The sequence below is a fragment of the Gobio gobio genome (assembly GCF_949357685.1).
Source record: "Gobio gobio genome assembly, chromosome: 20".
NCBI lineage: Eukaryota > Metazoa > Chordata > Actinopteri > Cypriniformes > Gobionidae > Gobio > Gobio gobio.
The window spans coordinates 22,360,964-22,375,589 of record NC_137113.1 but is presented as its reverse complement, the minus strand read 5'-3'; the positions used below and the strand labels follow the sequence as shown (position 1 = coordinate 22,375,589).

The following is a 14,626-nucleotide window of genomic DNA, read 5'->3' as shown; positions in this document are numbered from 1 at the left end:
TGTTAGATTGAGACTCGGCTGCGGCTTTGGAGCTGCTCTCATTAACTCACTGTGCTATCATCTCCAGTGGCAAAACAAGCTGCCTGAGTGAGTGTACTGCTCACTGGGAGCCACTTAGACCTCTCCTCTCCTCTCCTTTACTCTTATAGCCCCTATACATACTGTATGTACAGTAAGGTTGTTTGTCCTTATAAGTATACATACCCCTCTTTTCTTATTCAAATTTTCGTAATCTGTTAGGCGTTTTAACATTTTAAAGCTACACTGTGTGATATTTTCCCCCATCTAGCGGTGAAAAGGTATATGACCATCCAGTGAATATTACTTTCTGTTCCTCTCAATTCCGATTTCGTTTTAACTCCTACGGTGGCCGATTTAGTCCAAGATTAACATGGCTTCCAGTTCGACCTCGTCCATGAGTGTTCCTTCAAGTGATGAGGTTACTTTAGAAAACTATTATAATTTGCAATTATTTAATTTGTCAGTATACACAAATAGGCTGAATTAATGTTACCTGTCGAGAAGAAAGCAGGCAACGTCGGCATCCTTTTTAAAATCGTTGCTCCTCATGAGCTCTTTCCATCTTGGAAAGGCCACTCCAATATTCACTTTTTTCTTGTTGATTTCCCTGTTGCGTTGCCGTCTTAATTCTCTTTTTTGCTTCCTTGGCGACTCTGATACATATCCTCGAGAATAAGAGTGATCCTCCATCAGCAACAGACTTTCAAAAAGGCTTTCAGGTTTTCATATAGCAGTCTCAAGCAATCCCCTCTTCACATTCGACACGGTGCCACGCGAAAGGCGAAGCTTGAATTTACGGGTATGTCCCTCTTTGGCTAATGTACTTTCAAGATGGAGGGGCAACATGGCGACCGGCATTCGAACCCTTCACCCGTATGTAGTTTCAATGGCATATTATAAACTTAAGAGAATACTTTATTACTTGAAAGAAGTAAATATACATAAATGAGCACATATATTTTAACTAAGTGTTTTTAGCTAAGAATAAACTAAAAAAGTTAGACAGTGTAGCTTTAAAAATGTTTTTTAGCACTGCCCTGAAGAAACTGCAGAACATATATTTATTTAATAAAAAAAACCCTTTCATAACATTATGACCACCTTCCTAATATTGTGTTGGTCCCCCTTTTGCTGCCAAAACAGTCCTGACCAATCGAGGCATGGACTTCCCTAGACCCCTGAAGGTGTGCTGTGGTATCTGGCACCAAGATGTTAGCAGCAGATCCTTTAAGTCCTGTAAGTTGTGAGGTGGGGCCTCCATGGATCGGATTTGTTTGTTCAGCACATCCCACAGATGCTCGATTGGATTGAGATCTGGGGAATTTGGAGGCCAAGTCAACACCTCAAACTCGTTGTTGTGCTCCTCAAACCATTCCTGAACCATTTTTGCTTTGTGGCAGGGCGCATTATCCTGCTGAAAGAGGCCACAGCCACCAGGGAATATCGTTTCCATGAAAGAGTGTACATGGTCTGCAACAAGAGGTGGTACGTGTCAAAGTAACATCCACATGGATGGCAGGACCCTGCAGAACATTGCCCAAAGCATCACACTGCCTTGCCTTTTTCCCATAGTGCATCCTGGTGCCATGTGTTCCCCAAGTAAGCGACTCACACGCACCCAGCCATCAATGTGATGTAAAAGAAAATGGGATTCATCAGACCAGGCCACCTTCTTAAATTGCTCCGTGGTCCAGTTCTGATGCTCACATGCCCACTGTTGCCGCTTTCGGCATTGGACTGGGGTCAGCATGGGCACCCTGACTGGTCTGCGGCTATGCAGCCCTGTTTATTCTGACACCTTTCTATCAAACCAGCATTAACTTCTTGAGCAATTTGAGCTACAGTAGCTTGTCTGTTTGATCAAACCACACGAACTAGCCTTCGCTCCCCACATGCATCAATGAGCCTTGGCCGCCCATGACCCTGTCGCTGGTTCATGACTGTTCCTTCCTTGGACCATTTTTGATAGATACTGACCCCTGCAGACTGGGAACAGCCCACAAGAGCTGCAGTTTTGGAGATGTTCTGACCCAGTCGTCTAGCCATAACAATTTGGCCCTTGTCAAACTCGCTCAAATCCTTACGCTTGCCCATTCATCTAACACATTATCTTTGAGGACAAAATGTTTACTTACATTTACATTTAGTCATTTAGCAGACGCTTTTATCCAAAGCGACTTACAAATGAGGGCAATAGAAGCAGCTAGAGCAGTCCAAGGGCAACGATATCAACAATATGCTAGTGCTGTAACAAGTCTCAGTTAATCTAGAACAGAACAGAATTTTTTTTATTTATTTTTATTTTTTTATAAATAAAATAGACAGACAGACAATGAATAGAATGAGAAGTGCTATTCTCGATCGGTCAGGTGTTGCTGGAAAAGATGTGTCTTTAGACATTTTTTGAAAATGGCTACAGACTCGGCCGCACGAATTGAGATAGGCAGGTCATTCCACCAGGTGGGAACGGTCCAGGAAAAGGTCCGTGACAGCGATTTCATGCCTCTCTGGTATGGCACCACAAGGCGTCGTTCACTGGCAGAACGCAAGTTCCTGGAGGGTGTGTAAGTCTGAACGAGCGAGTTTAGGTATATTGGTGCAGAGCCAGTGGATGTTATGAAGGCGAGCACCAGTGCCTTGAATTTAATGCGAGTGGCTATTGGTAGCCAGTGCAGACTGATGAGGAGAGGCGTGACCTGTGCTCTCTTCAGCTCACTAAAGACCAACCTCGCCGCTGCATTCTGGATCAGTTGCAAGGGTTTGATAGTGCATGCCGGAAGGCCCGCTAGAAGAGCATTGCAGTAGTCCAGTCTGGAGAGAACAAGAGCTTGTACCAGTAGTTGTGTGGCATGATCTGATAGGAAGGGTCTAATCTTCCTAATGTTGAATAGTGCAAATCTGCAGGACCGGGTTGTTGCAGTAATGTGGTCAGTGAATTTTAGCTGATCATCAATCACAACCCCAAGGTTCCTGGCTGTCCTGGACGGAGTTATGGTTGATGATCCTAGCTGAATGGAGAGATTGTGATACAGTGCTGGTTTGGCTGAGACCACAAGCAGTTCTGTCTTTGCAAGGTTGAGTTGCAGGTGATGTTCCTTCATCCAGGCTGAAATGTCTGTTAGGCAGGCAGCGATACGAACACCAACCGATGGATCATCAGGTTGAAATGAGAAGTAGAGTTGAGTGTCGTCGGCATAGCAGTGATAGGAAAAGCCATGTCTCTGAATGACCGATCCCAACGATGACATGTAGATGGAGAAGAGAAGTGGTCCAAGCACTGAGCCCTGGGGAACGCCAGTGGCTAGATGATGTGACTTAGACACTTCACCACTCCATGACACCCTGAAGGACCTACGTGAGAGGTAAGACTTGAACCACTGGAGAGCGGTTCCTGAGATGCCCATCTTCATGAGAGTTGCCAGGAGGATCTGGTGATTAACTGTGTCAAAAGCAGCAGACAAATCCAGTAAGATTTGTACTTGCTGCCTATAATATCCCACCCACTAACAGGTGCCGTGATGAAGAGATAATCAGTGTTATTCACTTCACCTGTCATAATGTTATGCCTGATCGGTGTGTATCAGAGTATGTGAATGGAGTGGCAGCAATTTCCCCTCCACGCTTTAAGCATTCAATAATCACTCCGCTCCAGCTCCACTCCGCTCCGGGTTCACCATTTCCCACTCCCCGCTCCACTCCTCGCTCACTGATATCAGTAACACCATTTAAGTATTTAAGTAAGCTCTGAAATATCACAAAAGTTTGTTTTATAACGTACATTAAATGAAAAAAACCCAAAAAACAATAGGAGATAGTTTCAACGTAGTTTATTGCAGTGCAAATTTTGTTTGGAAAGATGAAAATAGTACGTTTTCATCAGTTATTTTATCTACGGGTCACTACATTTACAGATTTCTGCTCATTCAAAATCAGATACAGATAACTGTAAGCAGATAAGCACTGTAAGATTTGTCTGAATGCATTAGAGAGAGCTCTGCATGTGTGAATAAGTGCTACCTGTTTAAAATGTGCTTTCATCCGATCATATTCTGTAGGAAATGTAGAAGGTACAAAAAAATTATTTGAACTATATCATCCCGCTCATGTCCATCACCGTCATCATAACCTTTACATTAGCGATCCATCTGTATCAAGCTAGTTAAATGTGTTTAACGTGTGAGTTCTGGCTAAAAAAAAATAAATAAATAAATATATATATATATATATATATATATATATATATATATATATATATATATATATATATATATATATATATATATATACATATACATACACGATTACATTTTTATTATAACAGTTTTTAACTAATGCAATACTAAGTAAAATGATCATCATTATAACAAAATCATAAACATCTTGCAGATTCTGCAAAGGGCATGTAAACAATGGTATGTAAATACGCAGAACTGTATACCTAATGTAGACCTCATGCCACATTAAGTCAATGTCAGTGGATTGCATTTAATCCTATGAAGGTGAGGTGAATGTGTACACACAATTAACAAACCACACACACACCTACTGAGTGCAAATTGTTTGGGGATGTATTGCTCCTACCATAAATTAGAATGGAGGGCAATATTTTGCTCGAATTTTAAAGCTGGAGGCTCAGGGATGGAAGGTGTGAAAAATTGAGAGAGGCGAAGGAAGTGAAAGCTGGTGATAAATGATAGAAAGGGTGGATGTGTTATAGAAGAGAGAGAGAGAAATGTGTGAATACACATGCATGTAATATGAGCTTACTTAATTGCTTCTGCTTCCCCTCAGAATGCCTTGCAATTTTAAATATTTCCTTGAGCTTTGAAGGGTGTTGATGATAAAGCAGTAAGATTATTATTTAGAAAAAGATCATGTTGGTTTTATGCCGGTCAAAACAGAAGTGTTTCAAAAATGACTTAAAGGGACAGATCACCCAAAAATGAAATATCGTTCCAAACCCATTTGACTTTCTTTCTTGCATGGAAGAAGGAAAATAAAATATTTGGCAGAATATCCAAGAGTTTTTTTGAGCAAAGAGTGATAATATATGAAAATGAGCAGCTTTGATTCTGCTAAACCTCTAAATTTTAAACAGTTAGGCTATGGAATGTTGTTTTAAGATATTTAGACATCATTATTAAATAAAACACCAATAGCCTGTGTTTAACGGTATGCTTTTCCCTCCCACCCCCTTCTCAAGCAGATTCACAAGCAGGCACAGATACAAGTGGCTAAGCTATTACTTGAATGGGTTTGTAAGTAATCTTGATCTAGTGGACAAGCTTGAAGAAGTGTATCCTCCCACTAGATTTATCTGTGCCCAGAGCCTCAGTCTCCTTTTCAGCCCTATTGTCGTTTATCTACGCTCTTGTATTCCCTACAGCGTGAATGGGGCCATGGTGGTAAAGCTATATGTGATTCGCCATAACATACCTCCAGAGAGTCTATAAAGGGCGTTTGGCTAAAACACAAAGAGAGGAGGAATCAAAGCATAAAGATAAAATGAATGCACAAGCTAGCTATGGCCACTGAGGTAAAAGGTTCACAGGTGTTATTTACACTTTAGTCAATGACAATGCAGTATTTTCTCTATAGTATTTCGCTACTGTTGAAATGGCTTTACTTTTTCTTACATATTACATAACTGTGACCGAACTTGCACCTTATGAAAAATCAATGTAGACAGCTTTGACAGTTTATCTGGCGCTTAGTCCCTGTTCATTCTGACACCAAACGTTTACTGAGATCATCCCAGCCTATACTGTCAGAGAAGCTACTGTGATTTTAATTAATTTTTTTTCTTAACTAGACACATTCTGATTTTATTTAGTGGTGTCATTTTGGTGTAGTTTTATAAGGAGATGTTAAAAGCCCCAAATTAATGAGTTTTATGTGCGGCTTCAATTATTAATGTTGTTGCTGCTGAGGCCCCTGGAGATTGTGCCGTTGTATAATTGTTAAAGGAGATTTAATTACAAAATTAATATTTTATTGTGTTCTTATTCCTAAATATCACATTTTAAATATTAAAAGAAATCCTGCTTATGGAATTAGATATGGGTGTCAAAATGAGTTTATGAAATTAGAAAAATGTATGAATGTATTATCACCTCTACAGTAGTCGTAATTAGACAGATTCTGTTATATTGCGTTTATCGCATGCAACACAAATCAGATAATTGTTGACACTACTTTTTTGGGGTTTTTAAATTTTTTTTTTTTTTATATATCCCACCGTTACTGGGGAAGCATCAAATTCAAGCTCTTTTTTCAGACGTGTCATGGGGAGGGAAATCGTACAGGAAAACATACTATAGCTCGTCTTCCCGTAGCATGGGAGTTCTCAATGGTTGAGTGACTGTGTTCAGCGTTCACAGGCTGTCGCCTGTAGCAGCTTTGAGGTAACAAGCCCACAGACGTGCTGCCCCCAACGTTCCTGTCTAAATTTAAGCTGATGAAGAGATAATTGCTCAGTCAGCAGCGTACCAGGAATCACTCCACAAGTGCGAACAGACGCTATAGCAGTTGAGTGGTTCTCAACTGATTTTTGTTCTCAGAATTTACTTTGGACATCATGTGGATACCCTACTACATAATAATTGAACACAATAATTGTACTGAAATCAGTTTTTTTTTTTTAAGTACTGAATACTTTTTTCTGTCAGAACCACTATCGTCAAAGATGATAGTCAATTAGCATATAGTTTAGATTGGCGGTATGGTTCTGTTCTGGGCAAGAACTCCTTGCGCATCCATGCAGCATAGCATGTATAAGAGCAGGGAGAGCAGTGATAAGCCCCCCTAGGGTAAACAGAACAGAACCAACAATGTATTGCAGGTAGCATTAATGTCAATATTAAAATGTACATCCTAATTCGGGAATTTAGTCTGATTCAGGGGGAATCAGAATGCCAAATCCTGAGTGACGAGAGGAGGAGCTGGGGATGGAGGAGGGTAATTAGCTCCGGAGAAACGCTATAACAGCTGATAATACTGAAGGAGCTTATATATGCATGCTGTGATAGGCATCGTATTCCTATAGGTAGACGTGATCAGCTGACAGTCAGCTGCTGCGAGCTTGACTAACGTGACCTGCCAGAAGTAACGCTACGCTTGATATTCAGCATGGACACATTCAATTGGTCAAAAGAGGCAGTAAAGACATTTAAAATGCTAGAAAACATTTCTATTTCAAGTAAACACTTGTCTGGCTATCACCAGACCAAGCTCAATTTAAGATTGAACATTGGTCTGGGGAGTCTGCTATGTATTTTCTACTGTACAAGAGGCGTGATCAACGAGCATAAATTCAAATGACTCTGTATGCAATTTGATAGTCCTTTAACCAATCAGACCACAAGAGGCATGATCAATGGGCAACGACCCATCGCTGCTCTATCCGTCATCGTGTTTAACCCGCCAATAGCGCGCCAGATGGATAAGCCAGTCTGTGATTGGTTCCCGCAAAAGTGTAACAGAAGCAATAGAAATGTATGTTCCGGTTTCCAGACTGAGTTGCAGGGCGAAATCAAATCGCCGGCAGATCAGGCTGGGTTTACCCAGTCTAAGTAAACTTTGAAATTTTGATTCATTCAAATGTCCTGGAGGGCCACAGGGCAAATTAGCGTGAGAGCGCAATTCCATAAAAGCGCCAATGGGAGTGGACAGTTCTGCCTGTGATCTACTGACGACGCATACATTAATGAACACAGACGCAGCCGGATCATTTCCATAATGACCAACGCAATCTATCCGTTAGCATCTGGTTTAAGACATGCTTTTTTTGCCCGTTAAATAATGGCACAAACACCAGTACATTTTTACGAGCACAAACCTTTGTAAATCACCTTGCGTGATTCATTTAAGTACTCTCCTCCCATACTTTTTGCGCCTGAAAGGGAAACTCCTAAAAATACATATGCAATAATGTCAGCCCACGCCTTTTTAGCTCTAATTTATCACTGCGCGTCTTTAGTAAATCCTGACCATAGTTTTTTAACGCCAAAAGAGGGTTTGTGCTGGCGCAAGCTGTTAGTAAATCTGGCCTCATGGCTGCATCTGCAATTGCATACTTCCCTACAATATAGTATGCAAAAAACTATCTGAAAAAACATATATGTCCGAATTCACAGTACTCATAAAAGAGTAGACAAAAAGTACCCTGATGACCTACAACTTCCAATGAGATTGTGAAGTGTGCGTACGATGGACACTTTTCTATCCCATGAGGCCACAGGAGAGGATTTGTGAAAGGTAGTGAAGCAATGCAACAGATGCTGGTAGGTCACATGATAATGACAGCATGGCAGATGTACATTATGTCCGAATTACATTCATACTGCACACATTCATACTATATAGAACATACTTTTTAGTATAGTAATTGCTTATTCAAAATAAGTACCTACTCAAGAGAGTATGCGATTTCGGACACAGACTATAGCCCCGTTTCCACCGAAATTACCCGGAACAATTTGTCCCAGGAACTCTTTTTCCAGGAACTCTTTTTCCCGGAACTCTTTTTTCCCCCAGATCTGCTGCTGTCTGTGTTTCCATCACGGTCTAAAGTACCATGAAGATTAGTCCGGTGACGTAGGACTGCGCATGACTTTCCAGAGCCCACTGGATTCCATCCTCTGCAAATAAACTTATGAAACTTATGAACCTCGTCGTCGGTCCATTGGCCATATTTTTTTTAAACTCCATTGTTGATTCGAATAGCAAACAACTCTAACTGAATGCACCGCAACAGACTTTTAGGTTGAAATAAAATGCTGTGTGAGCTCAACCAATCAGCATGTTCAGCGCCCAAGTCCCACCCCGAAAGTTCCTGAACTTGGAAAAAGTACTACCTCGCAAGCAGGTCCGTTTTGAGGGGGAAATCTTTACCCAGAACTTTATTTAGACCCCGGTTCCTGCGGTCGAAACACACAGAATACCACCCAAAAGTCCCTAGTTCCTGAGGAAAGTTCCTGCGGTGGAAACGCAGCTTATGTTTTGGAGCAGGGTTGGAACTAAACCCTGTAGGACTGTGGCCCTCCAGGAACTGAGTTTGACAAATTCTCGTAGTTTATATTGCACATCACCTCATTCCTCAAAGAGTCTGAAAATGGTGTGTTCGAAGATTCTGATTCTGTACGAAAGGTAATATTTGAAAAAAGCATAATAGGAGCACTTTAACGCTAACTGAATAGGACAATTTACAATTTTCTAAATATATAAACATCAGAAGTGTGCTGCTGCTTCTTCAAAATATGGCAGAAGGCAGCTACACAAAATTAGTAGTGCTAAAACAGCAGTTTGGGGGTGAGACAATGATATCAGCTACATCTCTGTTTCTGTACATCATAAATGAGCTGTTTGTGTTAACAGAGAAAGCAGAAAAGGAATCGGTTCCAAAAGGAATTGGTCATCAAATGGCATGAATATTCAAATGCATTTGATGTCATAGATTATACTAAGAACTTCCAAAGACAAAAACAATTGTATGGCACATTTGGTTGTGGATTGTTTGGTGGATGTCAAAGCAAGCTTTACAAAAAGGCTGTTATTCAAAGATGAGGTAGTGGCAGTTTTATTGGACCTGACAGCAAGTACACAAGTGATCTTGCTCATTTCAGATGCAAAAAGTCTAACCAATTGTAGCAGGAATCCAATACATATTGTCTTAAAGGCACAGTATCAAAAAAAATCTGTTTAATTGTAAAAGTAACAGAAATGGTGGAGCAAGAAAATTGACTAGCATGTATATGGACTATTGAGGGGAAAAAGGTACTGTTTAAATAGAAGTAGGTTCCACTAAGCGTGAATGGCAACAAAAGCATGTCGTTTGCATTAAGTGTGAATTGAGTAAATGTGCTGTTTTTACTAAGGGTAAATTGTAAGCAGTGGCGGTTAGAGAAAATAGCCGTTACCAAGGTTGGTGTGAAAAGGCACTGTCAAAAATAAATGGTAACTAGGTAGGATATGGCATAAAAGAGAAATTATATGTATGATGCTATGCATAATGTATATATGTATTACATATCAGTCCCTCCAGAAAAACGCGATTATGCGATCGCATGATTTAATGCATAATCAGCCAAAGTCCACATATTTATGCGGGGGCCGCATTTTTTCAAATACGCCGCACTTTCGCTGCATAAATTGCCTATTTCCGCGTGCAAAATATACGGGCCGAGCATGATTTCATAATCCCTGCATTTTCGTTGCAAAAAAGTCATATATATTAGCAGAAAGTTGAAAAATGTTCGTTTACTTCACACAAGAGCCGCCTTTTCCCCCTATTGCCATGGGAACGTTTTGAAGTGACGTAATTACCCGATGTGAACGTCATCGAAAAGCTGCAAACCCCGTGGTGAAACCATAGATATCGGTGAAACCATGATGAATCACGCAAATTCCCATTTGCCAACAAAAATAACAGCAAAAGACCGCGCAATGCAGTTTCCCGGTGTGTTGACCGATTTCAAAAAACAGCATCATGAAGCTTCGAAGTGTTATGAATCAGTGAGTCGATTCAGCGGTTTGGATCGCCAAAGTCACGTATTTCAGCAGTTTGACACGCAATCCGAATCATGATTCGACTCGCTGATTCATAACGCTTCGAAGCTTCATGATGCTGTTTTTTGAAATCGGTCATCACTATATAAGTTGTTATTTAGGTTTTAGCACAAAAACTATTCTCGTCGCTTCATAAAGTTACTGTAGAACCACTGTAGTGAGTGGACTTTGTAACGACGTCTTTAGTACCTTTTATGGGTCTTGAGAGTGCACAGGGCCTTTCTGAGCCATCGGATTTCAACTAAAATATCTTCATTTGTGTTCCGAAGATGAACGGAGGTCTTACGGGTGTCCAACGACATGAGGGGAAGTCATTAATTACATAATTTTCATTTTTGGGTGAACTAACCCTTTAAGAGATTGCACTTTGTGCATTGGAAGCACTCAAATGTCTGTTTTGTATAGTAGCTACCTCTGTAAAACAGGAAGTTATTTATTCATTTTTTCAGAAGTTGTAGCATATTCCTTTTGTAAAGCTACAGAACTTGTTTGACTCAATGTTTTATGTGTTTATTAAGGTCTTCAATAAAACAAGATGAGAACTTAAATATTCCCAGCACTTTCTGTGATGTAGTGCTTTTTTTCTCTTTTTCATCAAACCGCAGTTTTTGCAAGTTATCGCAATTTTATCACATAAAATTGCATAAATATCCCGCATTTTCCATCGCATTTTTTAAGAAAACGTGCCGCATAATCGTGCCGATAATTATCTTTAAAAAATAAAGGATTTTTGCCCGCAACAATCACAAAAAAGACGCATTTTTCTGGAAGGACTGACATATGATGACATATATTTTAATACTGTGTTTAATTGATTGTGACTGGTTGTTCTTGAAGATGAAGATTTTATTTCGTTTAAGAGTATGTGCAGAGAACAAATCTGATGAGTCACATGAGCGGAGTCACTACAGAAATGAATTGAGACGAAAGACTCACACACTTTGTTACTAGCATCAGAATGGGATTTGAAGGCCATTTTGTTGTTATTCTGGGCATCCAATATACCTGTGTGAAACGTTGTGTGTATGGCAGTGTGTGTGTTGGTGCAAAAGCTGGTGCGACTCTGTGGGCGCCTTCCTGCACTGAGTCATTATAGCTGACTCAGTGGTATATAGAGGAGGTGGAAGAGAGCCAGATACAGCAACACCCTTTGACTCTTTGTGCACAAACACACACACACACTTCACCAGCCAAGGCAAAAAGCTTATTTAACTCGCAGTGGACACAGGAAGGGTGATGAGGGATGGAGAAGAAGATGGAGTAAATGAGCCTTGTTGATATCTCCAGGGTTTATCTTAAGAATATTCCAGATAATTCCAGAGCAAATGAGCTGGTCTTATGGTGTGTTAGGTTAATTGTGTTGCAGATTCCTGGATTTATGGTAATTTGGTTCAGTCTTGCTGTAAATTGCCTGTTAAAGTCATTAATATTCCTGATGAGAAGTAGACTCAGCTCTGCTCTGTAATAATATAATTGTATTTACCGGTAAGAAGGTAGCTGTGGAGATGGGACTTCACACTTTATTAATGGGCGCCTCTTCAGTTAATATTTTACCCAAGTTCCCAAAATACACACGGATCTGGGTGACAGTCGGAGCTGTTTGCGCAAATGGGAAGAGGAGTGAGAGTGTTCGTGCCTGGGTTCTGTGCCAGCACGCTTACAGTAATGGGTCTCGCTGACTGATTTGGTAATTATGTCCTGATATGTGTGGCTGCTTTATTTATGGTCACCATTATCAAGGACCTTGGTTCTCATTTGTGAGCAAGATGGCTCTGACCTCAATCTCAGGTGCGTGTGTGCGGGCGTACTGACAGCAACCAATCACGCTCAGATTGATTGTGGTGAGTTTCTACAACGTTTGACCCCTTTGGTATAACTTTTGGCTGGCTTTAGGCTTTGTACAGGTAGGTAATTTGAAAATAGTGTCCAGTAAGTCTTGTGTCCAGTAAGTATGGGAGCCAGTAGATGGACGGTAAGTGATCTGCTCTGTGTTACTATGTGATGGAGGACCAATGGCATATAATGACAAAGAAAAGGTTTAACACATATGTGCTTTGTATTAATGTTGGTGTTATATACGTTTTTGGGGAAAAAAAACCTTATATACCATCTTTTTTTCAATCCAAGAAGCATTCTTTTTTATCATTTTTTTTTAAATGTCATGAATTATTATTTAATAAATGTCATAAATATAAAGGTTTTGGCCAGTCGCACTGCATGGCATTTTACAACCTGAACTAACCTTGCCTTGTAATAAAAAGTTCAAGATATCTGATATTTTAAGAGACTTGATCTAGACACACAGTCATGAGGGTCTGCAGGGGTCCTCTCTATGATGTCATTTCCTTTTTTCCTGCATGTTGGTCAGACCGCATTACTGTTGATCTGGTGGACAAAGAGTTTTTTTTTTCTCTAAAAAATGGTATTAAAGGATTATGACAAAGTAGTTTAGGCTTTTTAAATAAGGATTTAATAAAAATGCGTTGATAAGTTTTTATTTTATGCAAAAACATTTTTTTTTACTATTTCCTTATCATAACCGGTTTGATCATTGTATTTATAAATTGCATTTGAATGCATTTTTTAATCAATTAATAGATAGGGTGTCATGTCATTAACCCCTATATTTGCTCATCTTTCCAATTAAACTTTTATATTTGTCTGCATTGCTTTGCTAGTTTGCTGTTGATGCATCTGAACAACCTCTTTTAATGTAAAACGCTGGTCTGCTCCTGACTTACCTGCTTTATGTTTCTCCATGTTCTTACAGAGAGAGAAGAGTACGTGGCCACCTTCAAGGGTTCAGAGTATTTCTGTTATGACCTGTCCCCGAACCCCATCCAGAGCAGTAGCGATGAGATTACGCTCTCCTTCAAGACCCTGCAGCGCAATGGACTGATGCTCCACACCGGAAAGTCTGCAGACTACGTCAACCTGGCGCTGAAGAATGGTGCCGTCTCGCTGGTCATCAACCTGGGCTCTGGGGCCTTCGAGGCCCTGGTGGAGCCCGTCAATGGGAAATTTAATGACAATGCCTGGCATGATGTGAAGGTTACCAGGAACCTTCGTCAGGTAACCGCGCAGAAAAGGCAAAGGTCGAGATTGGATACATTCAGATTCAGATTAGTAGCATCAAACTAACCCTCGGACTAGATTTAACCGTAAACACTTTAACCAAGACATGCACCCATTTAAAATGGTTTAGGTTTCCATATTGTGTGTTTGAAAGTTGCTACTAAAAGTCCACCGCTAGAGAGAAAGTTCTAGGCTTTTGATGCACTTTTAGCATTTTAAATGAGCCCTAGCCTTCATTTACGTAGTGTAGAGCAGAGTTAATGTAAAAAAGACGCTCCCGATATTGAAGTATTCATGTAGCAGACATTAATTCTGCTTTTAGACATGAGTGAACATACCCTTAACCCTGTTCCCCTTGACTAATATTTAAATTCAACCTCAGACGCTACAGCATCCATATTTTACTGTCACTATTTGATAGCGCCACCTCTCACTACATTACATGAGTACGTCACCTGTCAGCGCAGAACGCGTTTGAAGTGTCAAGACTCTGAAAAGATCCGAGATGTGTGGCACGAAGTTGAATAGGACAGGCAGTAAACATAAAAAGCTCAGTGGTGCGTTCTGTCACCAGTAAAGTTAGCGGAGTGCCAGGAATAGGAAGAGACAGTGTTTGGAACAGAGTAGACTAGATGCGTCCCAGAGGAACTCCACGGTGCAGATCTCGTCTGCTTCTCCTTTCCTTCTCTTCTTTTGCCCTTTTTAAATGTTTACTAACCTGCTTTTGGGGAAAGAAACTAACCTTTCATCCATGGAATGTGTCATTTACTAACCTGTTACCTCTTACTAACGTGCAACGCTGATGTACTAACCTTGGCAAGAGACCATCTTTTTTGATTAAGGAACGGTGTTCTGTTCACAGTTTTTTAATTTCCTTTCTCCCCCCTTTTCCACAAAGCACTCAGGCATTGGACACGCTATGGTAAACAAACTACATTGTTCGGTAGATATCATTCTAATTGTT

General features: G+C 40.4%; 1 protein-coding gene across 3 annotated transcripts in view; it reads left to right on the top strand.

The window, feature by feature from the left end:
- nrxn1a (neurexin 1a) overlaps positions 1-14,626 on the top strand; it is a gene marked incomplete at its 5' end in the record, with an annotated part of 214,886 nt that overhangs the window by 64,836 nt on the left and 135,424 nt on the right. For 2 of the 3 annotated variants that reach the window (XM_079846107.1, XM_079846106.1), the window contains one exon: positions 13,358-13,659. In XM_079846107.1, coding sequence (XP_079702233.1) covers positions 13,358-13,659 — 302 coding nt within the window. Of the gene's footprint in view, positions 1-12,158; positions 12,429-13,357; positions 13,660-14,626 lie in introns of those variants that run through there. The other variant, XM_079846108.1, reaches the window with a different exon arrangement.